The 26,901-nt window shown below is 47.7% G+C and overlaps 1 protein-coding gene across 2 annotated transcripts in view; it reads right to left on the bottom strand.

Annotated features, from left to right (window-relative positions):
• Window positions 1–26,901, bottom strand: part of PTGES3L (prostaglandin E synthase 3 like) — a 250,805-nt gene that overhangs the window by 205,535 nt on the left and 18,369 nt on the right. For both annotated transcript variants that reach the window (XM_077459447.1, XM_077459448.1), the window contains exon 2: window positions 20,124–20,237. In XM_077459447.1, coding sequence (XP_077315573.1) covers window positions 20,124–20,237 — 114 coding nt within the window. The remainder of the gene's footprint in view (window positions 1–20,123; window positions 20,238–26,901) is intronic.

The following is a 26,901-nucleotide window of genomic DNA, read 5'->3' as shown; positions in this document are numbered from 1 at the left end:
CTCAAAGACAAGGGACATATACCTGACAGATCATCAGATCGTCTCATAAGTATAAAGTTCGTAAAACTATACATATACACACACACAAAGGGAAGGAACATTCTCATATACAAAAAATTATTCCAATCTGCCTTATATACAAAGGGCCATTAGAAAAATCATCATATACGCTAAGGTATATGCCAAATACGTCAAAATACCCCCAAAAGGGAGCTTAGTTGGCCCGGTCCCACATAGGGGATCGCTATCCCATGTTTCACCACGGGTCCCCAACCAACTAAAATAAAATTGGGATAAAAAGATAAAAAAATTAAAATTCAAAGAAGCAACCAAGAAATAGTGGTTGGATTAGATGATGCCACAAAATCCCCGACCCTACTCCAAGATGACGAAATATTAATGCTAGCTCATACTGACTCAAATTAGGCCCCAAGCCATAACCCAAATCTACTATTACCCCTTAGAAAATATCAGGGATTCAATACAATCCCCGTACCTTAATGAAAAAGGTTATTTAGGCACACCCCATCACCCGCCCCAAATGGTAAAGCACCTTCCTTGGGTGGCCTCAAATAGTGTAAAGGGTGGCCAAAACCACTAACAAAACCTACTAATCAGTGCCCTATGAAATATACCCATCACATCTCCTCACGGGAGATGATGTCGGTTAGATGGATATAATCTCGCAAGGCACATAAATAATTCAAAGCAGATGCCCGTAGCGGTTATCAGAAATAGCCGACAAGCTCTCTACCCCACTTCACTTAAGTCTAAGACTATGGACCCGACCCAGGAACTCGGAAGTGGTTCACATTAGAAGAATCTACCTGTTATCTATAAAAGCGTTCACGTCAACGTCCACATTGAGCCCATAAGGTGTATAACATTGTGTCTTATGTATCCACGTCATTTCCAGTCTAGACAAGTCCCGCACCAGGGAGCTACCCCTCCAGTGCGCACTAAACTTGTCAATACCTAGAAACAAAGTATTCGCTGGATTACGGCCATGATATAAGTCATAATGTTTGGATACCGAGTGGAATTTATACCCATTCATGTTTGTGATGTGCTCTCCTAAGCGGACTTGCATGGCTCGCTTGGTTCTCCCTATGTATTGAAGCCCACAAGGGCATTGTAAAAGATATACAAACGCCCTTGGAGCTACACGTTATAAAAGGTTCGATTTTATGCTCCCTCTTAGGCCGCGTACACACGGGCAGACTGTCCGCCCAACTAGGTTCGTCAAACAGTTTGACAAACAGTCCGTTCAAAATTAGCATGAACGGACTTGACCACACACGACGAACGAACAGTCCGCTGAAAACTTGCGCGATGACGTGAACGGCACATACGACGGGACGAGAAATTCGGCGTCCGATACACTGCAATGCAACCTTCGCCGTGTAAATTCTTTCTGAGCATGCGCGAGACTTAGTTTGCCGAACAAGCCTACACACGAGCGGACTGTCTGCTCAAACCAAGTTTCAGCGGACAGTCTTACGGAAATTCCGAAAAACTTTGTTCGTCAGACTGTCCGCTGAAACTGTCCGCTGAAGCCCACACACGAGCGGACTGTCCGCTGAAACACTGTTCGGCGGACAAAGTTGGACGAACAGTCCGCCCGTGTGTACGCGGCCTGAGTGCTAGTAGAAACAAAAGACTCAGTTTTTCTCTTTTTACTTTTGTTCAATGTGCAGATCTGACACCGTCGACATTGATGGTACCCTGTTATATGTTGAAAAAAAGAAACACATTCTTAGTGGGAGGATCTATTACATTAGGGGCTATCCTATGTCTCAGGGAAGGGACCCCTCTAAATATAATCTCTGGTTTGGCTGGAAGGAAGGTGCGGATGATTCTATCATTAGACAACAGATGCCAATGTTTACGCAACATCTTTTTGACTAAATAATGTTGGGTGGAAAAAGTTGTAACAAAAGGGACAACCGGCTTCTCCCTTTCTCCACCCGAACCAATCTTTAGCAAGGAGGTTCTGTCATCATCGGCAATCTGTTCTATAATTGTGTTCATAGATTCAACATCATACCCCTTTTCTTCCAGTCTCCCTTTCAGAATGTTAGCCTGCAACCTAAAATCGCCAACATCCGAGCAGTTCCTCCTCATTCTTATAAATTGGCCTTTAGGGATTGATCTTAACCAGGAACTATGGTGGCAGCTCTCTATAGGTATAAAGGAGTTCCTATCATTTTTCTTAAAATAGGATATAGTTTTGAAACCCCCTTCAAACTTACTGATTGTCAAATCCAAAAAATGGACACTCTCCAAACTGGCCTCCACTGAAAATCTGATACCCCTATCGTTATTGATGTTGAGAAAAAATTCCTCCATTTGGGGCCTAGTCCCCTCCCACAGGAGGACGTTATCTATATACCTCACCCAGAACGAGGTATATAGATGACGTCCTCCTCCTGTGGGAGGGGACTAGGCCCCAAATGGAGGAATTTTTTCTCAACATCAATAACGATAGGGGTATCAGATTTTCAGTGGAGGCCAGTTTGGAGAGTGTCCATTTTTTGGATTTGACAATCAGTAAGTTTGAAGGGGGTTTCAAAACTATATCCTATTTTAAGAAAAATGATAAGAACTCCTTTATACCTATAGAGAGCTGCCACCATAGTTCCTGGTTAAGATCAATCCCTAAAGGCCAATTTATAAGAATGAGGAGGAACTGCTCGGATGTTGGCGGTGGTAAAACACACTTTGAAAGTAATGGATCCCAGGGTCCAGCTCTCTCAAAGAGAAGCGTTCGCAAGCAAAACCTTGTTTCTTTGGACAAAAGGCCCGGGTACCATTCATTTAGCCCATGAAAATACATCAGAACGGATCTGGTCAGCATGGCTAGCCACAGCAGGGAAGCTTCCAGTGGAGCTCAGCACAGCACATCTGTACTCGTGACCAACACCTTAGACACTGGCTAAAAAAAACTGAGGACTCCCAGTAGCGGGAGGGGTTATATGGGGAGTAAACTTCTTGCCTTAGGGAGTGCCAGTGTCCATCACCTCTCAGTGGCCCTATAACCCACATAGTAAGTACTCTGGCTCTGTGTCCCCTGATGCAAGAAAAGAAATTAAGATTTTCTACCTTGAAAAGTAAATATTACTGGTGAGCGTGGAAATAGGCACATGGAGGTATGCATCTTTGATGTTGATTGACGCCAGACATCCTTGTAGTATGGAGACAACTGAATGGATTGACTCCATTCGAAAAAGGAGTGGACATTCAGGAATCGATATAGATTTTGAGATCCAGAATGTCCATTCGGTTTTGCCACTATGAAAAAAAGGTTTGAACAAAAAAAAAAAAAAAAAACAACTCTTGCTCTACCATGATAAATTTTGCCAAAAGATGGTCCAATGCTTGAAAGAGACTCAGGATTCTTAGGAACTTTTGATCTGAGAAAACGAGGAGACGGAAACTCTTGGAACTTCAGTTTGTACCCTAGAGCCATTGAGGAAGTCCCCCCATCTGACTCAACCTTTTCCTGCTAGACCCTTGAGAACTGCAGAAGTATTCCTCCTACTCAAGCGAGCAGGGGCGCCTACTCATAAGGAAGCTTTAGTATTTTGTAGGTTTCCTCCCCCAAGATTTGTCCCTGGGGTTGACCCTGAGGATTACCTCTTGAACTTGATGGCGGAGGCCATCATGACTGCCTGGAGGCTGATGCCTCTGGCACAGAAGGAGCTTGTTGAAATGAAATATGTTTATTCCTTTTCTTAAATGGCAAAGGGGTACTTTTTCCACTAGAATTTCTTTGGATGTATTACCCAACTCATCCCCAAACAGTTTCACCACAAAAAGGAAGACTAGCCAGGAGCTTCTTGCATGGTTCTTAGCAAAGGGTGTGAGGCCTGAAGTATAGAATCTCTCATAGCAACTATTGCAAACAAAGCTGCTAGTAGCTTGCCAGATCCTGGGCCTGCTGAAGGATAACCTTAAGCATCTGTTTAAACTGATCTCTCAATGATTAACCATTTACTGTCAGTGCAGGCTGAGACACCTGCCAGAGGAGAAGAAGAAGAAAAAGAAGAAAAAGTTAATAGGAATTCCAACTTTTTATCCGTTGGATCCCTAAGCATTTGAGCATTGTCTGCCGGACAAGTCAAACCAGGGCTGGTGCAAGAATTTTTGACACCCTAGGCGAAACCTAATTTTGCCGCCCTCACTGACTTCACTTCCTTTGCTCTGACCATGTGACAGGAGGCGGTGCTATACAGAAAGCATTGGCTTTGCTGGCTCCAGTGCTGCGCTGCGCCTCTAATTACACTACTGCTCAGCAGCTTCCTGAGACTGAGTCAGTTACATGCTGCAGCCTGCAGAGCATGCGGAGGGAAACCAGCAGCCGGGTGCCCCTAGGCAGCAGTGAGCCCTAGGCAGCTACCTAGTTTGCCTAGTGGTAGCACCAGCCCTGAGTCAAACTTATTCACAGAGGATATAGCAGCGTCAATTTCTCATATACCCCACTTTTTTCCTCCATAGGATATAAGTGTGAAAAAAAAAAAAAAAAAAAAAAAAAAAAAAAAAAAGGAGGAGGGGTGGGAACAGCAACAAAATAACTTCACCCATAACCAGCACTCCTTAATGGAGGAGTTGCAACCTTAAACAGCTGCCTGCAAAACCTTGCGGCCCGAAGCAAGCATCCGAAGATGCGCTCACATCAACCTTGTAAAAATTTGTGAAAAAAAGTGTGAACGGACAACCAGGTGGCCTCACACACCTTAAAAACAGACGCTTGATGTCAGAAAGCCCAAGAGACACCAATTGCCCTGGTAGAATGTGCCGCGACAGGAAAGGGAGGCGCCCACCCCCTCATGGCACAAACCTGAACCACAATCTGTCTGATCCACCAAGATATGGTGACAGACGAGACCACCAGTCCCTTCTTCGAACCAGCCACTGATACAAACAGAGTTAAACCTCCGAAAAGGAGCTAGGAGCAGAGCCTGGATCACATCCAAGGAAAGCAAAGCCACCTCTCTGGGGTGTGACTGCCGACGACATAAGGACGGAAGCACAATGTCCTCATTTAGATGGTAGGCCGAAATAACCTTTGGCAGAAACGAAGGCTGAGAACGCAGCACTGCTTTATCCTTGTGGAGGATCAAGTAGGGAGACTTGCAAGACAAGGCCGCCAACTCAGAAACCGCTTGGCAGATGTAATAGCCACTAGAAAGGGGTCACATATCAAACCCCCTGAACAAACTTACTCACCAATGAATGAGTCGCCAAGGGTCACTGGAAAAAAATAAAATAAAAAAGTAGCCAAAGCGGATATCTGCCCCTTGACGGTGCTTAAGGCAAGCTTCTGATCCACTCCTCGCTGCAAAAACAGCAGGATCCTGGAAACTGAGTATGTGCGGACACCACCCCATCTCCTCACACATGGAGATGTAGGCCTTCCACGTACAATAATAAAGCTTCCAAGAACGACTTCTGTGGATACTACCGAATCTGACAGACCTCGGTCCCTTAGCACCTGGCTTTCAACAGCCATGCAGTTACGGTAAAGCAGGATGAAGTATTGGACCTTGCGACAGAAGGTCCTCTTGCATCGGCAGCCGCCAAGGAACATCCGCCACCATTCATAATATGACAGTGTAACACGGACGCCGAGGCCAATCAGAATTACCGGAATCCCCTTGGCCTCCACTCTGCAAAGCAGACGTGGTAGAAGCTCGAGTGGGGGGAAAAGCATGAATCTGATAATGCACACATGGAGTCAACGCATCTGCCCAGGGATCCTTTGACCTGGCCACAAACCTCTGTACCTTCCCATTGAGTCTAGAAGCCAGGAGATCAACATCTGGCTTGCTCCACCTTAAGCAAAGGAGCCAAAATACATCCGGATGCAACGACCATTCCCCTTGGTCCAGCATCTGACTTAGGTAGTCTGCTTGCCAGTTTTCTATGCCCAGAATGTACACTGCCAACAGAGCCGGCATGCGCTACTCTGTGCTGCAGCCGAGCTCATTGTACCTCCTTGATGGTTGACATACCCCACCACCATGGCGTTGTCTGACTGGATCCTGAATGGATGCCCCAGGAGCCTCTGATCATGTGGAGAGGCACCGCATGATCGTCCGAAGTTCCAGCACATTGATCGGCAGGTGGAATTCTGCCTTGGGCCAACTGTATGCCCCAAACTCCCCACCAACCGGTCAGGCTGGCATTTGTTGTGATCACCGTCCAATGAAAAGGAAGGAATGACTTCCCAGACCGAAGGGCTGGTGACTTCAGCCACCAGAGCATGGAATCCCTGGCTAGCTGGCTCACCCGAATTTTACAATCCAGGGACAATGGAGATTTGTCCCATTTGGACAGGATCTCCTTTTGCAAGACTTGAGTGTGGAATTGAGCATACGGTACCACTTCGAAAGTGGCTACCATGAGACCCAGGACTCGCATGTAAAAAAAAATGCAGCCACGACCACCTGCAGGACACTAACAACTTCACTGCAGCTTGAAGAGTCTTGCAGCTTGTCCAAAGGGAGAAAGACTCTCGCCTCTGAGGAGTCCAGAAGCAGGCCCAGGTACTCCAGGCATTGAGTCAGCATCAACACCGACTTCTGTAGGTTCAGTACCCAACCGAACTTTTGCATGGCGATTGCCACATCCTCCCTTTATTCTGAGGCGGAAGGTGCCCTCAGAAGGAAGTCGTCCAGATAACCCACGATCGCGATCCCTCGCTGCCTTAGCAAGGACAAAATTGAGGCTAGCACCTTGGTGAAGACCCTCGGTGCCGACGCCAGGCCAAAAGGGAGAGCTGCAAATTGGTAGTGCTCGTCCCCGACCGCAAAATCGAAGAAACCACTAATGATTGTGTAGCGGCAGCTCCTGAAGAGCATGCGCTATGCGTTTTTCAACGTTAAAGTTATGCCTAAACTGCAGTTTGGTTTGGGTACAATTGTATAAATTTAGACTTCAGCATCAGTCTGACTGGACTGTGAGATGTTAAGCCTGGCCACAGGGGGCACTGTCTCTTCTGGCAGGCATGGAACTATGGTCTGATTAGGTGCTTAAGTTAATCTCTCTCGGAGCATGCCCAGCGGGAGTGGCGCTCTCGCTGTGCTTTCTGGCAGAGGGTATTTAAGATGCGGATATCACGTGGTTAGGGGTTCCGGTCCAGAATGATGTACCGACTTCATGGTCCTGGTCCTCCTGACCAGCCCCCCCAGGAAGGTTATGGCCTGGGGTGCGGATCCAACAGATTGAGGTCTCAGGGCTGGGTAGCCCGAGGCAAGGAAATAAAAGGAGGATTCTGAGGTGGTTGGGTGCCGTCTCTGGTTTGGGAGAGACCCAGTGACTTCACGCATTCCAGGGGAGGAGTCTTCAGAAGAAGACCCCGTACGCGTTGGTTTCTTAGTAAGAGCCTGGAAGGGCTGAAGTACCCAAGAAAATCCAGTCTCGTGGATATCGCTAAGCTGGCTAAAAGATCCAGGTATCCTTATGCCGCGTACACACGATCAAACAATCCGGTGGAAAAGTCCAGTAAACTCAAGTCCGCCGGACAATCCACCTGTGTGTAGCCCCCGGCGGACTTATAAAGTATTTTTGCACTCCAATCTTACCGCTGGACTCGCATTTCGGCGGACAATCCGGCCGTGTGTGCGCCAGTCCGCCGTACTTTTGAAATGAACGGACTTTTCCCGCGTGAAAAAAAGTCCGCTCATTTTGAGCGCATCTCCAGGTAGCCAGGGCCAGCGAAGGAGGGGTCGCTGGTTCCATCACCTGGTATGGACTTAAAGGGGAACCCCTACGCCGAAAAACTGGCGTGGGGGTTCCCCCAGGTCCACATCAGACCCTTGTCCGAGCACGCTACCCGGCCGGGCAGGAAAGGGGGTGGGGACGAGCGAGCGCCCCCCCTCCTGAGCCGTGCTCTCAACATGGGGGGTGCCTTGAGGAAGGGGGGGCCGTGTGGCCCCCCCACCCCAAAGCACCTTGTCCCCATGTTGATGAGGACAAGGGCCTCTTCCCGACAACCCTGGCCGTTGGTTGTCGGGGTCTGCGGGCGGGGGGGCCTATCAGAATCCGGGAGCCCCCCTTTAATAAGGGGGCCCCGTATACTGGCCCCCCCACCCCATGTGAATGAGTATGGGGTACAATGTACCCCTACCCATTCACCTGTGGAAAAAAGTAGATATAAAAAACACAACACACAAGGGTTAAAATAGTTTATTGCACAGCTCCGGGGGTCTTCCGTCTTCGGGGGGGTCTTCTCGCCGGACTCCTCCGCTAGCTCTTTTACTAGCGGAGGAGCCCGGCTTTCTTCGCCGCCCTCTTCTTCCGACTTCGGGGGTCTTGTCCTCTTCTTCGGTTTTTCTTGCAGGGCCACCGCGCCTTCTTCTAGCCCTTTTACAGGTGGTGGCCCGGTCTTCTGCTGCCGCTGTCGCCGTCTTCTGTTCTCTTCTTCTCTTCAGATGTTGCCTCATCGCATCCTCCGCTCACAATGGCAGAGACGCGGCGCGCGTGACTTATATAGGGACATAGCTGGATTTAAGAGACTGTCTACGTTTTGCAAATAAAATCCATTCAAGCGGATCTGTTGGCGGTCTCTCAAGTTTTTGGGCCATTTGCCACGGGACACCCCTAGACATGAAACAATGAGAACAGAAGGAAACGGTAAGCCCAAATCTAAACCGCAGCTCCTTCGAGGGTTAGTGCTACACTTGATGCATATGGAGACATGCAAGTATGCTTCCTTGATGTCTAGGGATGCCAGAAAATCCCTATGATGGAGTACAGTGACCACTGAACGAACTGATTCCATTCTGAACCTTTGTACCTTCCAGGACCGGACAGACCCCTTCCTTCCTTGGGACTACAAACAGATTTGAGTAGAATCCCTGAAACCTTTCTGGCGTTGGTACAGGCCCCAAACAGGGTTTGCCAACGAGCCAGAAGATGAAGGTTGGAGGGAAAAAAAAAAAAAAAAAACAGGATTTTTAAAACAGCTTACCTGTAAAATCCTTTTCTTTGATCTACACCAGGGGACACAGAGCCATAGTAGTTACTATGTGGGATGTCAAATAGCAATGGCAACTGAAGGGAGGGAGAGACAACAAAAAAAAAAAAAGGAGGCCAGAGGACTCATACTGCAGCCTGCAGTACACTGCGCCCAAAGGCAATATCCTCATGACCTTTAACCACTTAAGCCCCAGACCATTTTGCTGAATTAAGACCAGAGAACTTTTTGCGATTCGACACTGCAACGCTTTAAACAATTGTGCGGTCGTGCGACGTGTCTCAAACAAAATTTATGTATTTTTTTTCCCCCACAAATAGCGCTTTCTTTTGGTGGTATTTGATCACCTCTGCAGTTTTTATTTTTTGTGCAAAACCCCCCCCCTCCCCGCAACAATTTTGAAAAAAATAATTTTTTTTTTACTTTTTGCTAATATATATATATATATATATATATATATATATATATATATATATATATATATATATATATATTTTCCTCAGTTTAGGCCGATACGCCTTCTTAAACATTTTTGGTAAGATCGCAATATGCTATTGATTGGTTGGCGTAAAAGTTATAGCGTTTACAAAATAGGGGATAGTTTTATGGCATTTTTATTCATTTTTTTTTTTTTTATAGTAATAAGTGATGGACGAACTTCCGACGGGACGTTTCGCGAACGCGGCCAAAAGTTTGCGGTGGACCCCATTGACTAATGGCAGACGAACCTTAAAAACCTACAGGTCATATTTTCAGCTACAAAATGCTTATTAGCTGTGCACACATAATCCCACAACATGGACACTCACATAACAAAAGTATTAAGTGAATCTGGGATCGACAACGACAAGCATTCTTTTTTTATCTGTGAAATTTTGACAATTCAGGTGTGCACGAAGGCAATGGAGGAGAGGCAAGGTCAGGGCAGGCTATGAAGGGGGTGCAGGAGATGATCAGTGCCACAGTCAGGGCAGCGCAGTCCTGTGCCAGTGTCCCAACCTGTGCTTGAGCCCCTCCCTCTGCCCGGGCCCTTACCCCCACCTATGCAGGGCTTCACTGCGGTGGTCCGGAGGTGCCAGTCCAGTGCTGATCCTCAGCCATGGTGCTGGCACTGCCTGCTGATTGGCTTCTCCGCTGCTATCTCCCTCACTGTCTGAAACCAGCACCGAGATATAGAGTGCACCGACACCAGTACTGCGATAGAGAGCACCGACACCACACCAGCACCGAGAGAGAGTACTGACAGCAGCACTGATACCAGCAACTCGCTGCAGGACCCAAAAATATGACATCGCTCAACCTCTCAAAACAGGAGGCTACGGGCATATAGTACAGTGTGATTTTTTGTACAAGGAAGTGAGCCAAGAGGTAGAAAAAAGGTCTGTGTGCTCGATTAAATAAATCGTTTATAGAGTTATTCATATACATGGTCTACTGGTCACATGTGTTGAATTCCTCAGAGATCCATGCCTCATTCATTTTTAGAAATGTCAGGTAGTCAACACTGTCATGAGCTAGGTGAGTGCACTTAACGGTCACGATCCCCCCTGCTGCGCTGAACGTCCTTTCGGACAGGACACTGGACGAGGGGCAAGCCAACAGTTCCATTGCAAATTGGGCAAGCTCTGCCCAAAGGTCAAACCTGCCCACCCAGTAGTCCAGGGGTTCATCACTCCTCAGAGCGTCCACATCGGCCGTTAACCCAATGTAGTCGGACACCTGTCGGTCTAATGCTGGATCCGGATGAGACCCGTCGATGGGTAGGCTGAAAGAATGACCTCATATCAGAAGTCACCAACACATCTTCAAACCGCCCTCTTCTTGCAGGTGCTGTTGGATTGGTACCCCCAACTCGCTCTGGGAATTCCTCCTCTGCCAGCGCACACAAAAGCAGAATGCAGCATTTCTCGAAGCAAGGCCTGGAAGTGCTCCATTCTGACAGCACTCTCTGATGGTGGTAACATTTCCACCATTTTGTGTTTGTACCGGGGGTCCAAGTACGTTGCCACCCAGTACTGGTCCTTGACCCTTATGATTTTTATACGGGAGTCCCTATTAAAACACTGGAGCATGAAGGCCCCCCCCATTTGCACTAAACTGGAAGCAGTGTGGTGGCCTGGCTCCTGCTCATCCAGGATAATGTCGTCCTCCTCGTTCTCTCCCCATCCACACACACACACACACAACAGGGATCCCAGAAAGGTTTAAAGCATGCTCCGACTCCTCTTCAGACTCCTTGTGTTGACTTGTCTCAGAGAGTAGCCCCCCCCCGGGAATTCATCCAGCATTGCGACTTCCTCATCTTCCTGCTCCTGCTCCTCTACGGCTTGATCAATGACACGACGCAATGCACGCTCCATAAAGAAGGCATAAGGTACGATGTTACTGATGGCGCCATGGCTGCGACTGACCAGTTTGGTGATCTCATCAAATGGCCGCAGAAGTCTGCATGCGTCGCGCATGAGCAGCCACTGGCACGGTGAAAAAAAAACCCCCAGCTCCCCAGAACCTGTTCTGCCACAGAGTTTGTACAGGTAGTCGTTAACTGCACGTTTCTGCTGGAGCAGCCTATCAAGCATATAGAAGGTTGAGTTCCATCACGTTGGGCAATCCCAAATAAGACATCTGACCGGCAGATTGTGTCGCCATTGAATGTCAGCAAGGCAAGCCATGGCCGTGTAAGATCTTCTGAAATGGGCTGAGATTTTCCTTGCCTGCCGCAAGATGTCCTGGACCCCAGGGTATTTGACAACGAATCGCTGCACGACCAAGTTTAAGACGTGTGCCATGCATAGCACATGCGTAATTTTGCCCTGTTTCAATGCGCTAAGCAGATTGACACCTTTGTCACACACCACTTTACCAACTGTCAAATTGAGCAGTGTTAGCCACTGATCTGCCTGTGAACGCAAAGCTGAAAGGAGTGCAGGGCCAGTGTGGCTCATGGCTTCCAGGCACAACAGACGCAGCGCAGCATGGCAACGTCTCACCTGGCATGTCGAATAGGTTCTGGGGAGCTAGGGCGGTGCAGCGGAAGAGATGCTAGCAGTGGAAAAGGAGGAGTCAGCCGAGGAGGATGGAGAAGGAGGAGGAGAAGAGGCAGGCCCGCATGCAATCTGTGGCAGTAAAACCAAATCTACACGGGTGCCACAGGTTACATGCTTGATGGCCATCAGAAGGTTCACCCAGTGGGCAGCAAAAGTGATATACCTTCCCTGCCTGTGTTTGGAAGACCACGTGTCTGGTCAAATGTATCTTGACACCAACACTGTGTGCCAGAGATACATTCACTTGCCGCTGAACATGGCCATATAGCTCTGGGATGCCCTTCTGTGAGAAATACTTCCTTCCTGGGACCTTCCATTGTGGTGTTCCAGTGGCCACAAATTTTCCAAAGGCCTCCGAGTCCACCAGTTTATATGGCAGTAGTTGGCGGGCTATCAGTTCTGACAAGCCAGCCGTCAACCGTTGGGCAAGAGGGTTATCCGGCGTCATCATTTTGTTACGCTCAAACATTTGGCCCACGGAAGCCTGCCTTTTTCCAGAAAAACGTGAGGATGGCTTGATGGAAGGTGGAGTGGAGGACAATTGTGAGGAGAGAGGAGAAGGAGGAGAAGTAGAAGACGAGGCTGGACGGTGAGAGCCTGGAGTGTGGCTTTGTGGGTTCCGTTGTTCCCACTGGGCTCAGTGTTGGCAGCTCATGTGCCTTCTTAAGGCGGTCATCCCTAGGTGAGTGTTGGGCTTAGCGCAACTTATGCGTTGGCTGCAAAGATTGCAGATGGCAACACTATTGTCAGCAGCGGACACGTTAAAAAAAGCCCACACTGCAGAGCCATGTGCTGGCGTCCTGGGAGTGCCAGATGTTACCGTACATGGTTGATGCCTCGCTCCTGATACATTAGCAGTCTGCTTTGTCCCTCCTGTGCAATCTAAGTTCCGCCTGCTTCTCCTCCCCATCTGCTGTTCCATATCTCCCTCTGAACTCCCCTCCTCTTCCTCTCTTGTGGGCACCCACGTGACATCACTAGACACGTCATCATTGACGTCACCTTCCCCACCGCTATAATTAGAGATCTCGGAGTAGGCAGCAACACCGGGGACCAACTTCCTCCTTGGGCTGATCTGGGTACCGCCGTCAGACTGCTGAGTGGCGGTTGTTGCTACCGCCTCTTCCTGATCCAATGCCAAGAGTGGCTGCGCATCGGCAACGTCTTGTGTTGGATCAGAAAATAATTCCTGTGACTCAAGCGGAGGATATATGGTGGTGGTAGTGTCTTTGAGGGTGCACACAGCAGAGAATGAAGAAGAGGGTGCAGATCGAGAGGATGAGGAGGGTGCAGCAGAGTAAGGCTGAGTGAGTCACTCAACCAAGTCTGGTGCGTCCTTTCATGTAATTGAACGCACCTTCTGCAATTTCCCACTTTGGCTCAAGCCTGTTGCTCCTGCCCCACCCCTACCAGCCCTGGGGAAGGGCCTGTCTCTTCCTCTGCCTGTCATTTTTTAAATTTCCCTGTGACAAAAGTCTCTAGAGAAGTGCAGTATGTATGTGGAAGGAGGAATATAACACCCCGCTTCAATCTGTCGTTTTGGGGGGGCCACTGGTCTATCACACCAGTTATACTTTTTTTTATTGCGTTTGTCACTCTTTGTAGCATCACTGCAGAACCGCTCAGCAGTCACAATGCTGCACAGTGGAAATGCACTATACTATGCTTTCTATATTTTCAAGTATTTTATACGTGTATTACACCCCTATATACACTGCACACCAAATAGTACACCTATACCAGTCCTTAAAAGGACTTTTGTGGACCTAATAGTAGTTAGCTAGTAGCTAGTGAATTGCAGACTGTCCTTGCTCCAAACACCAAACTGTCCCTCCCTACACTGAGATACGACAGCTACAGAATCGGTCAGCAGCAGTGCAGCACAGCAGTGCAGTGCACTAGAATATGCCTTCTATATTTGCAAGAAAGTATATTATACGTGTAAAACCCTATATAATGTACACCTATACCAGTCCTTAAAAGGACCTTTGTGGACCGAATAGTAATAGCGAGTGATTAAACTGATTGTCCCTGCTCCACACAGCGTCCTGTCCCTACACTCACAAAAGACAGAATGTAAAATGGCCGCCAGATCAGGTATATTTATAAGGTGGGGGTATGTCCAATTGTCCATGTGCAGAAATGTCTCAATTGGCTGTCCTGTACCCCATGATGGATGTGTCATCATGGGTCAAAGTTCTTCACAATGTGAATGCATATGTCCGCCGCGCGAACAGCGCCAGAAGTCCGCCTGTTTGGTGAATCGCGAACGACCAAAATTCGCCACGAACTGACCGCCAGGCGAACTGCAAGGCCATCTCTAATTCTAACTGTGGGGGGAGGGCACTCACAAGGGGAGGAGACCGATCGATGTTACTCTGTACTGGGAACACACCATCGGTCTCCGCTGACAGGACGTGGATCTGTGTGTTTACATACACAGATCCACGGTCCTGCTGTGTTCCCGCTCAATTGCGGGTGCCCAGCAGACAATGCGGCTGCCGGGCACATGCACCGGGTCCCGAGGGATGCCGTGGGTGCATGCGTGAGCCACCCGCGGCGCACGCATGCCCCCTAGATGGCCGGAATCAGAGGACGTCATATGACACCCACCCAGGATGGGAGATCCCATCTGGTGCCACGACACTGCAACCTCTCCCATATACTCTAGTTTTATTGCAGGAATTAGCCCTGCTGCAAAGCATTGCATCAAAAATTGTAATTAAATGCCCCTGTTAAACAGGGGCAGAAAAATTGGGCTGATGGCATCACCCAGAACCAGAAATGTTCTTCCAACATATCAGCGGAGGAGGAAGAGGATAGACAATCAACATAACAGAACAGTCACTCAGCATCAGCATAGGTAGTCTTGAAGGGATGTGATATTTCAAAAAAAATTATTCGGTTACATCAGCTTCAGATGCTTGGTAGCTGTGGGTTATCCAAGACTGATTCATCTTGATGAAGGTCAGTCGATCAACTGATTCGGTGGACAGGCGCACCCTGTGATCGGTAACAAAGCCACCAGCAGCACCGAAGGTGCGTTCCGAAAGAACGCTGGATGCAGGACAGGCCAGTAGCTCAATTGCATACTGTGCAATCTCTGGCCAGTGATCCATCCTCAAGACCCAGTAAGCCAGAGGATTTTCGGTGGGAAAGGTGTCCAAGTCTGACCTTGCCCCTAGGTATTCCTGCACCATGTAAATCAGACGCTGGCGATGGTTACTGGAACCGATCATACCTTGGGGCTGCGGACTAAAAAATTGTCTGAAAGCATCAGTCAGACGGCCACCTTCTCCACCGCTCCTTCTGACCGATGCCTCAGCAACACGTTGTCCAGGACCAGGAGTTTGTAACCTCCCAGTCTCTGGGAACGCGTTGTACAGACCTTTCTGCAAGGTTTCCCGGAGATGTCTCATCCTCTGCTCCCTCTGCGATGGCAAGATAAGGTCGGCAACCTTACCCTTGTACCGCGGATCAAGGAGAGTGGCCAGCCAGTAATGGTCGCTCTCCTTGAAACCCGAAGAATACGAGGATCCTTCTGCAGGCTTTGCAGGATCAGGGAGGCCATGCAGCGTAGGTTAGCTGAGGCATTCGGTCCGGAGTCCTCTGGGTCACTAAGGACAACATGATCCGCAGCTACCTCCTCCCAGCCACGTACAAGTCCACGGGTTTCTTGGGACTGTAAATCATCCCTACAAGATTGCTGCTGATGCCAAGTGCCAGCCTCCACCTCCATGCTGACACAATCATCCTCCTCCTCCTCTTCCTCCTCCTCTTCCTGTGTGATGGGTGGCACAGCAGGAACACTGTCTGGATAAAGGGGGCCTTGAGAGGCAAGGAAGTCCTCCTCTTCCTGCCTCTGTTCTGCCTCAAGTGCCCTGTCCATTATTCCACGCAGCGTATGCTCCAAGAGGTGGACAAGAGGTACAGTGTCACTGATGCATGCACTGTCACTGCTCACCATCCTTGTGGCCTCCTCAAACAGTGACAGGACAGTGGATGCATCCCTCATCATGCCCCACTGGTGTGGTGAGGAAAAAAAAAAAAAAACCCGAGCTCCCTGACCCTGTCCTGGTGCCGTAGTCGCACAGGTACTCATTGATGGCCCTCTGCTGCGTGTGTAGCCGCTGCAGCATGGCCAACGTTGAGTTCCACCTGGTGGGTATGTCACATATAAGGCGGTTCTTAGGCAGGTTCAACTCCTTTTGGAGCTCAGCCAGGCGAGCACAGGCATTAAATGATCGGCGGAAATGCACACAGACATTCCTGGCCTGATCCAGGACATCCTGTAAGCCCGGGTACCTGCTCAAGAACCGCTGCACCACCAGGTTAAGGACGTGAGCTACACAGGGCACATGGGTCAGTTGTCCCTGTCGGAGGGCTGAAAGGAGGTTGGTGCCATTGTCGCAAACCACCATTCCTGGCTTAAGCTGGTGTGGCGTCAACCACCTCTCGGCCTGCCCCTGCAGAGCTGACAAAACATCCGCCCTAGTGTGGCTCCTGTCCCCCAAACAAACCAGCGCAAGCACGACATGGCAGAGTTTTGCCTGCGTACCCCCTGGAACGCCTACGGAGCACCGCTGGTTCTGAGGACAGAGCACTGGAAGAGGCCATGGAGGAAGAAGAAGAGGGGGTGGAGGAGAGAGGTGTGTCACAACCAATAGTAGCATTTTGGAGGTGTGGTGGCGGAACAACCTCCAACACTACTGCACCTTGTCCTGCATCCTTCCCAGCTGCCAGAAGAGTGACCCAATGGGCTGTGAAAGACAGGCAACGTCCCTGTCCATGCCTGCTGGACCACGAGTCAGCGGTAATATGCACCTTACCACTGACCGCCCTGTCCAGCAAGGCAAGGACATTGCCTTCCACATGCCGGTAGAGAGCCGGAATCGCCTTCCGTGAGAAAAAGTGGCGTTTGGGGACCTGCCACTGAGGAACCGCACACATTGTACAAAGTCACGGAAGGGGGCCAAGTCTACCAACTGAAAAGGCAGCAGTTGAAGTGCTAGCAATTTAGCCAAGCTAGCATTCAACCGCTGGGCATGTGGATGGCTGGGAGTGAACTTCTTTTGCCGGTGCAACAGCTGGGGCAGGGACATTTGCCTACTATAATCGGATGTGGGTGTACTGCTAGCAGAGTGCCCGGAAGCACTTGGCTGTGACACACCTAATTCTACACCTTCATTCTTCTCAGAGCAGGTTTCAGAGAGGACTGAAGGTCTAGTGGGGTTGGAGATGCCAGCTGATGAGGAGCAAGGAGAGGTCCGCTTTGTTCTTTGGTGTGGGTCTTTGAGGTACGCTTGCCAACGAGCTGCATGGCAGGTCAACATATGTTTGGTCAAGCATGTGGTGCCCAAGCAGCTGATGTTTTGGCCACGCGAGATAGGCTTGAGACATATGTTACAAATAGCATTGGTGCGATCTGATGCACTCGTCTGAAAAAAGGCCCACACCAAAGAACTTTTAGAATAAGCTGGCCCCCAGAGGGCATCCTGCCTCGTTGGACATGTGCCTCCTCCTCCTCTCTCCTACCAGGCACCCACGTGGAGTCAGTGCCCTCATCATCCCCTCCCTCTTCATCGCTGGAGCAAACCTGGCAGTATGCTGTAGCTTGTGGAACATGACTGCTAGATTGCTGTCCTTCTTGAGCATCCCCTCTCTCTGCATTCACACTACTGCCTTCCTCTAGCTGAGTATCATCATCAGAGCCTACAAAACACTGGGCATCCTCCTGGAGCATGTACCCAACACTGTGCTCAAAGAGTTCAGGAGACTCCTCAGGAGGACATGGTGGGTCTAGGGAAGGATTCACTGATGATGACATTGAGAGGAGGGAAGACGATGTGTTGGCAGCTGCTTTGCTAGTACCCTGAGACTGGGTGAGAGGATGAAGAGGATGAAGAGGGCTTGGTCATCCACTCTACCAAGTCGTTGGCATGTTGCAGCTCAACATGTCCAGCTGCCGAAAAGAAGGACAAGCGTGTCCCATGGCCACGTGCTGATGATGACGATGCACCGCGTCCACGACCAGCACTGTTGTCTCTAGACACAGAGCCTGCTTGCCCTCTTTTATCGGCTCGCGCCTGTCTGCCTCTCCTTGCTGGCCTTCCAGACATGGTAATGGCCTGAAGGGAGTTGGGTAAAACAGCAATTGGGTAGTGTATATTGTGCTGGTGGCACAGAACACCCACCAACTCCTGCAGATGCCTTTATTATAGAACACCAGCAATATAGGCTAAATACAGATGTATACTGTGCTGTGCTGGAGGCACACACACACACACACAACTTCCAATAACTCCTGCAGATGGCTCAAAAAGAGAAGAGCTATGTAGGTGGATATAGCGGTGTATACTTGGTTCAGAGCACGCACAAGCTCCTAACACTGACTGAAAGCTCCATTATAAAAGATAGATATATCGTTAGCTATATTAGGTGAATATAGCGGTTTATACTGCAGTCAGGGCACGCAGATAACCACTACAGAAGAGCAAGATCGAAAAAAATAAATAAATAAATAAATAAATAAATCGGCCGATAACGATCGATGTATACTGTGTTGAAGGTACACAGAACACCCACTAACTGCTTCAGACGCCAACACACTACACAAGGCCGCCGCACTGGCGGCCTTATATAGTGTGGGGCGTGTACTACACAGCCTGAGCTATGATTGGCCACAGGCATGCTGCCTGTGGCCAATCATGGCTCTCCTCGCTGCCGGCGCTGTGATTGGCCAAGCATGCGGGGTCACAGTGCATGCTTGGCCAATTATGAGCCAGCAATGCACTGCGACATCGCAGTGCATTGTGGGCCGTGAGCGCCACACGAGTTTGGCGCGAACGGCCCATAACGTTCGGAATTCGCCGGTCTGGTGGATTGTGGAAGCAAGTGTGATTACACATTATTATTAGATTTGATATTATGTCACCTGCTATCCAGGCTGGGGTTACTGGTTCTCTGTCCACTGTCCAGTTTTGGCTCCATTGACTCTTTGCTGGATAATCAACCTGACCTTGATGATCCTCCTGACCATTGCCCAGCCTGATGGCATGCTAGCTACTAATGACGGTCCAGTCTTAATCCATGCTGCATGCTGATGGGGTTCACCCTGCCTAGAAGTTTGCAGATTGGGTTCAGCCTACTGCTCTGCCATCTTCTGCCAAGCCTGTCTCTAGTTACCTGCCATCTGATGCCCAGCTTGGCTGGTCTTTTTCTGATGCTCAGCCTGATAGTGCCAGTTATCAGGCAGAGAAGTACTAGTGGCAAGCTGGGCATCAGCTAGGGAAACAGAGCAAAGCTGGACAACAGGCAAAGGAGCATCAGGAGGCAGGTTAATGCCTGCCTGTTGACCAGCTGTGCTCTGATGTTGCTCTACTTGATGCCCAGCTTGCCTCCGATTCTCCTCTGCCTGTTGTCCAGCCTGCCTCAGATGCCCGCTGCCCAGCTAGTCTTCGGTACCAGGTATTGCGCCAAGGCCTGATAGTCCAGAACTGTCAGGACTTGTGTCATTACCTGGGTCACCTGTTGGTGGCACTGTTCCCAGAGTTGAAGGGCACAGTTTTGGTGGCCACCAGGAGGGCATCACTCAGAAGCTTGCAAGTCAGAGTAATAAGGCTGTACCTAACATGGGCTGCTGGAACGTATATAACTCCGACTGAAGTTCAGTGCTTCAGTTTTCTTCCTGTGAGCCGTGTCCCTGCACCTGATCCTGAGACCAGCTCCCTGTACCCTGCCCCCCTTGTTTCCTGTCTCTGTATAAATGGAGGGAACACACATGAGCAGGGCAAGGTCAGGACAGAGTCAGTTAAGTTGTTATTTGGGTTGCTGCACTTTCATGTTTATATATCACTTTATATTGTTTATGGTTTACTGATGTTGGAATTGTATTTGCCTTAATAAACAATTGAACTTCCTTCCGCCTGATTTCTCTGGTCATCCTTGCTGGATACCTCCATGTGGTATCCCTTTACACTGTAATGTAATGTTGCTCTGTTTATGAAGTAAATATATACATTTATTGGCTTAAATGCACACACACAACTCCACTAGAAGAATTACTCCCCTTGATTTATTAGCATACTAGTACTTACCTGAAAATAACTTTATTGCTTTCAATTTCCACCTTGACATCTCGACTGTTTTCTACACAGAATTCCAAGAAGACATACCTTGCTCGGTCATACCACAAGACTTTTGCATGTTGTCTAAAAAGCAAAACATATCCATGAGGAAAAAGCAGTTATAATATCATATCCACTAGATAAAATTTACAGCAATGACACATTAACTTCCTCTGGATAGCACTCTGTTTTAGACCTATATATTGTATCTGCCTCTAACTTAGTCCCCAAGCACTATTCTTTTGATACATTGTACATGCACCCCTTTGAGAGACTTAAAGCGGTAGTAAACCTGCAATTTATTTTATTTTTTTAACACCTGCAAAGCAAAAGGCATAAGGAGCTAGTATGCACCGCATACTAGCTCATTATGGCCCGATCCACGCTGAGGGAGCCGACATGCTCCCTCTGCGTTTCTTCTGGGTATCGCGGTTTCGGCGCTGTGAGTGGCCGGAGCCGCGATATCGTCACTCCCGCGCATGCGCGTGGGAGATTTCATTCCGGCCGGCCACTGCCGGATTTTCAGGCCGAGAATCCCCTTGTGTGCATGCGCCGCTGCAGTCAGCGGCGCATACCGAGGGGAATATCTCCTAAACCGTACAGGTTTAGGAGATTTTACCTACAGGTAAGCCTTATTATAGGCTTTCCTGTAGGTAAAAGTTAAAAAAGTGAGTATACAACCACTTTAAAGGGATTGTAAAGTGAATTTTTTTATTTTTATTTTTTTAACAACAAACGTTATACTTACCTCCACTGTGCAGCTCGTTTTGCACAGAGTGGCCCCGAACCTGCTCTTCTAGGGTCCCTCGGCGGCTGTCTCTGCTAACACCCGCAGGTGCTTCTCACGTTCATGCGAGCTCCCTCGCATGGTGAGAAGCACCTGCGGGCGCGCTCCCGCGATACAGCCGCCGGCTATAGCGGCTCGCTGTATCATGCGGCCCCGCCCCCCCGAGTCAGTGGATGTGATTGACAGCAGCACGAGCCAATGGCTGCGCTGCTTTCCATCCATCCACTCCAGCCAATCAGCAGCCAGGCTGAACGGTGAAAAGGACGGCGGAGGCGAGCGCGGGATTTTCGAGGGGTGAGTCAAGTAAAAAACGGGGAGGCTGGGGGCACAGGCAGTGTCAGATGTTTTTTCACCTTAATGCATAGAATGCATTAAGGTGAAAAAAAAACCCATTTACCTTTACAACCCCTTTAAGACCAGCCAAAGTAAACAAACTATATCCTTTACTAGAGATAGTTAACAGTGCAGTTCGAGAGAATTTTTTTTATATTTTTCAAATAACCAACTGACGACTGGGCACTTAAACCCCCTTCCTTACCAGACCAAATTTTCAGCTTTCGGTGCCCTCACACTTTGAATGACAATTACTCAGTCATGCAACACTAAGCAAATGAAATTTTTGTCCATTTTTCACACAATTAGAGCTTTTTGGTGGCATTTTATTCACGGCTGTTATTTTGCGCTATGACTGAAAATTGGGTAAAAAAAATAAAATAAATAATAAAAAAAAAGGTTCCTTTTAAATTTATTGCAGAGTACTGTCAGTATTGTCACTGATCAGCTCTGTGGGCGCTTCACATCCAGCCCACAGCGGTGCTGCCATCTCTCACTGTACTGATCGGTACAGTGAGGGGAGGGAAGAACCGGCGTCATGGCGTGATGCCGGTTTGTTTACAAGTGATCGCTCTGTCATTTGACAGAGCGATCACGTGGTAAACAGCGGCGATCAGCAGCCGTTTACCCGTGATCCGTGATGCGCCGGGTTCTCGGGACCCAGCGGTCATGGATGTTCCTGGGTGCACGCGGGAGCAAGATTCTGGTAGGACGTCCATGGATGCCCTCCCAGAATAAGACTATATGTTAGAGGTGCCAAAAAATGAAATGGACGGAGACCATATGCCCACATCCCTAATAAACTATGTAATAGACAGATTTTTTTTTTCCTCTTGTGGGACTTTTAAAAAGGCAATAGTCTCCAAAATGTATCAAAATATAAAATTTATTTGAAAAAACTATAACATGAAAAAACAGAACAAATGGATGCACATTTATTGCTGAATGATGTACAAAGGAATACAATGATGTATACAGACACAATAGGGATCAACAGCACACTTATAGATCCTGAATAAATACTAGGACACAAAAAGGCCAGACACGTTTCAAGGTTATTAGAAGGTAAAACCTCTTCTTCAGGGGCTGATGGTGTAGTGTATCCTCATCTGTAAAGATTGAGAGAGAAGAAGAGAAACAAATAGGGAGGAGCTTCGTGTTAGAGTCGAATTCCGAACGTTATGGGTCGTTCGCGCCAAACTCGTGTGGCGCTCACGGCCCACAATGCACTGAGCCCTTGCAGTGCATTGCTGGCTCATGATTGGCCAAGCATGCACTGTGACCCCGCATGCTTAGCCAATCATAGCGCCGGCAGCGAGGAGAGCCATGATTGGCCACAGGCAGAGAAGCTTCCCCCCGCTGTGTATTGTAAACACAGGCAGGGAGGAAGTGATGTCATTCTCCTCGGGGCAGTCTTTTTGACCGGACTGCGAGGAGAACACAGAAAGTAAGTGCACCAAACACTACACTGACATGTAGGTACACAAACCCCCCCCCATAAAGGTTTTAACCCTGATTGCCCCTAGAGTTAGCCCTTTCACCCCCTTTTGCCAGTGTCACTAAGCAATCCTTTTTCTGATCGCTGCATTAGTGTCACTGGTGCTGCTAGGTAGCTAGTTTTTTTTTTTTTTTTTAGGTTCACCGCCAGGTTTTTATAGCGGTACGTACCACCATATACTACCCAATAATGGTTTTAACCCCCTGATTGCCCCTAGTTAACCCTTTCACCAGCAATCACCGTATAAGTGCCACTGGTGACGCTGGTTAGTTAGTTTGCTTTTTATAGCATCAGGGCACCCACCCTTTATTACCCAATAAAGGTCTAACCCCCTGATCACCCGGCGGGTGATATCAATTAGGTTTTAGGGTCAGGGTCTGCGTCGCCCCAGGCAGTGCTAGGTTAGTGCCAGTACCGCTAACACCCATGCGCAAAACATAAACCTCCCGTAGCGTTATAGAATCTGAACAGATCAATATCTGCTTGGATCCATACTATCGTCCCCAGCAGTTTAGGGTTCCAAAAAAATAAATAAAAAAAATAACGCATTGTTAGCAGGATCAGCCCAGATACCTGCTAGCACCTGCATTTTGCCCCTCCGCTCAGGCCCACCCAAGTGCAGTATCGATCGATCACTGTCACTTACAAAACACTAAACACATAACTGCAGCGTTCGCAGTGTCAGGCCTGATCCCTGCAATCGCTAACAGTTTTTTTTGGTAGAGTTTTATATTTAAATCCTGAAGGCAGTGCTTGGTTTTCGGGGTCCCGTACGTGGCTAGGCTCCCAAAGTCCCACATGTGTTATCCCCATACTCGGGAGAAGCAGCAGAATTTATTTTGGGGTGTAATTTCACTTATGCCCATAGCATGTGTGAGCAATATATCATTTAGTGACAACTTTGTGCAAAAAAAAATAAATAAAAAATATTGTAATATTCCTGCAACTTGTGGCAAAATATAAAATATTTCATGGACTCAACATGCCTCTCAGTAAATAGCTTGGAGTGTCTACTTTCCAAAATGGGGTCATTTGGGGGAGTTTTGTGCTATTTTGGCATTTTATGGCCTTCGAAACTGATAGGTAGTGAGGAGTGAAATCAAAAATTTGCACCTTTAGAAATCCTGAAGGCAGTAATTGGTTTTTGGGGTCCCGTACACGGCTAGACTCCCAGAAAGTCCCACATATATGGTATCCCTGTCCTCAGGAGAAGCAGCAGAATATATTTGGGGTGCAATTCCACATATAACTATGGCATGTGTGAGCAATATGTCATTTAGAGACAACTTTTTGTAAACTTTTTTTTGTGTCATTCATTCACTTGGGACAAAAAAAAATATTCTATGGGCTCAACATGCCCAGCAATTTCCTTGGGGTGTCTACTTTCCAAAATGGGGTCATGGGGGGGGGGGGGGTTGTACTGCTCTGCCATTTTAGCACCTCAAGAAATGAGATAGGCAGTCATAAATTAAAAGCTTTGTAAATTCCAGAAAATGTACACTAGTTTGTAGACACTATAACTTTTGCGCAAACCAATAAATATACGCTTGACATTTTTTTTTTTTTTTACTAAAGACATGTGGCTGAATACATTTTGGCCTAAATGTATGACTAAAATTTTCAAATAAAAAGTAGAAAATCTTTTTTTTTTTTATTTCAGTCTTTCCTTTTATATCGTAAAAAAATAAATATCGCAGAGGCAAGCAAATACCATCAAAAGAAAGCTCTATTTGTAGGAAGAAAAGGACGCAAATTTCGTCTGGGTACAACATTGCATGACCACGCAATTACCAGTTAAAGCAGTGCAGTGTGAAATTGTAAAAAGACCTCTGGTCCTTAGGCTGACAATTGGTCCGGGGCTGAAGTGGTTAACACAAGAGCCAGGAGTACACAGTACACCGAGTTAAAGAATCATACAAGTTACTGAGTTAAATAATCATATGTTTTTAGAACACAGTACACTGAAAGAACCATGAGTCACCACCAGTAGAACACTACACTACATCAAAGATCAGCTAGCAGTAGTACACTACAGACTGCTTTAAAGACAGAGGACAGAGTCAGGATAAGAAGATATCCTCATTCAGATTAATTATTTAACCCTTTATTATTTAGTTGGCTTATCCTAAAGGAGATATGCATGTTAAGAGGGACAAGAATCCCTTCTGGGACATGTGTCTAATTTAGTAGCTATATAACTAAATGAGAGAGCCGTCTCATTTTTAGAACACAAATACATTTTATCCTGCTTTATAGTAATATTTTTCTGCGTTCTGGTCCTGAGATTTCTATGCCCCCTGGATATTTTTTTTTTAATTCCTACAACCATGACCATTTTTTATACAGTGGTATAAAAAAAATAAAAATAACATACAAGATAGTGATGTCCAGTTCATGAACAAATCGTTCTTTTGAATCCATTCTTTTCAGTGAACTGGATGAATTGATTCATCTAACTGGACTGATTCGTTTGAAACAGTTCACTATGGACTCCATACTAGCATAGCAAGGCAGGCCTGGTAATATGATCCTAGAGTGAGAGCTCCGCCCCTCCCTGCAACCAATCAACCGGCTCACAGCACACTGACACTCAGAACCGTTTTAAGTTTGTATCCAGTTCTTGAGTCAGATGTACACAGTACATCGAGTCAAAGAATCATACGAGTTGTTAGAACACAGTACACTCAAAGAATCATGAGTCCCCACCAGTAGAACAATACACTAAATCAATGATCAGGTTGCAGCAGTGATAAGGTAGTACAGAAAGCCTGAGGCCCTTTCACACGTGTGCGACTTGTCCTGCGACTTGGGACTGCAAGATTGCATGACAAGTCCGTACCCCGTGATTTCCAATGAGAACCATTCATATCTGTGCAACTTAAAGTCACAGCGACTTCAAAGTAGTCCCTGCACTACTTTGGTCCCACTTTGATGAATACACAGGCATTGCTTTAAGTCATATCAAAATTGCGGCAGAATCGTGCAACTTTCAGGGTGCGTTAGCCCGAAAGTCGCACGATTCTGCTTCAATTTTTTGCCACTAATTTGCAGCGACTTGAAGCAATGCCTATGTATTCTGGATGTCTATGGACCTCAATTCACATCAAAATGGGACCAAAGTAGTGCAGGGACTACTTTAAAGTCGCTATGGACTTGAAGTCGCACAAATATGAATGGTTCTCATTGGAAATCATTGGGTACGACATGTCATGCAACGTTGCAGTCACAACTTGTAGGACAAGTGGAAACGGAGCCTAAATGAAAAGCAGGCTTTTGTGCATGTGAACTGCATTCTGATGGGCCTAGGTTTCAAATTTGTGTAAACCTAGGCTCAGGGCTGGTTCACATTGCTGCGTGGTGCAAAAAAAAAAAAAAAAAAAAAAAATAAAAATAAATAAATCGCATGTGATGTCCATGTGATGCGATTTCAGCCATACAGATAGTATGGCTGAAATTGTATCGCATTTGGATTAAACTCACACAGCACCTTTTTTGGTCCACACCAGAATCAGATCGCATGGGTGTTTACATCTATGCAATCCGATGCATGTCCAAACTGACAGTTTACAGTGCGACATGTGAGCTGAAATGGCGGTGTCGCTAACATTGTATGACACTCCCCAGCAGTTCGCATATGTCAGTGTGAACTGGCGTGCGAGTCGGGTGCGATGCAGGAACCCGCAGTGGAAACGCAGGGTTCCCGCATTGAACAAGTGTGAACCCAGCCCAACAGCTGTTTGTGTGTCACCAAAATTCATGACGCTGGCTAATCTGACAAATTGTAGTCAGACAATAGGCTTGTGCTCTGCGCCAAGGAACTAAATAAAAGTAAACGTCCCCAGGAGGACCTGCCAACCTTCTGTGTGAATCAGTCTTCTGATTCTAATCATTTAATATGGTTGACTGAGAGCTTTCGGTTCACTTGCTTGTCAGGAGACTCCACAAGTGAACCGAAGAATCTATTCATTGAATTGGTTCATTTCAGTGAGTAGTTCGAAATGAACCGAATCACTTTAAACATCCGAACTTCCCATCACTAGTAGCTTGTGGCGGCAGTATATAGAAATACAGCCACATATCATCTGTAGCTGTCTTCCCTCTGGGTACTCCCGCTGGGCATGCGCAGTCCG

Source organism: Lithobates pipiens, unplaced genomic scaffold (assembly GCF_037356315.1).
Source record: "Lithobates pipiens isolate NorthernLeopardFrog02 unplaced genomic scaffold, aLitPip1_a1.2 Scaffold_28, whole genome shotgun sequence".
NCBI classification, from domain to species: domain Eukaryota; kingdom Metazoa; phylum Chordata; class Amphibia; order Anura; family Ranidae; genus Lithobates; species Lithobates pipiens.
The sequence above is the reverse complement of the archived record's forward strand: the minus strand, read 5'-3'. Positions and strand labels throughout refer to the sequence as shown.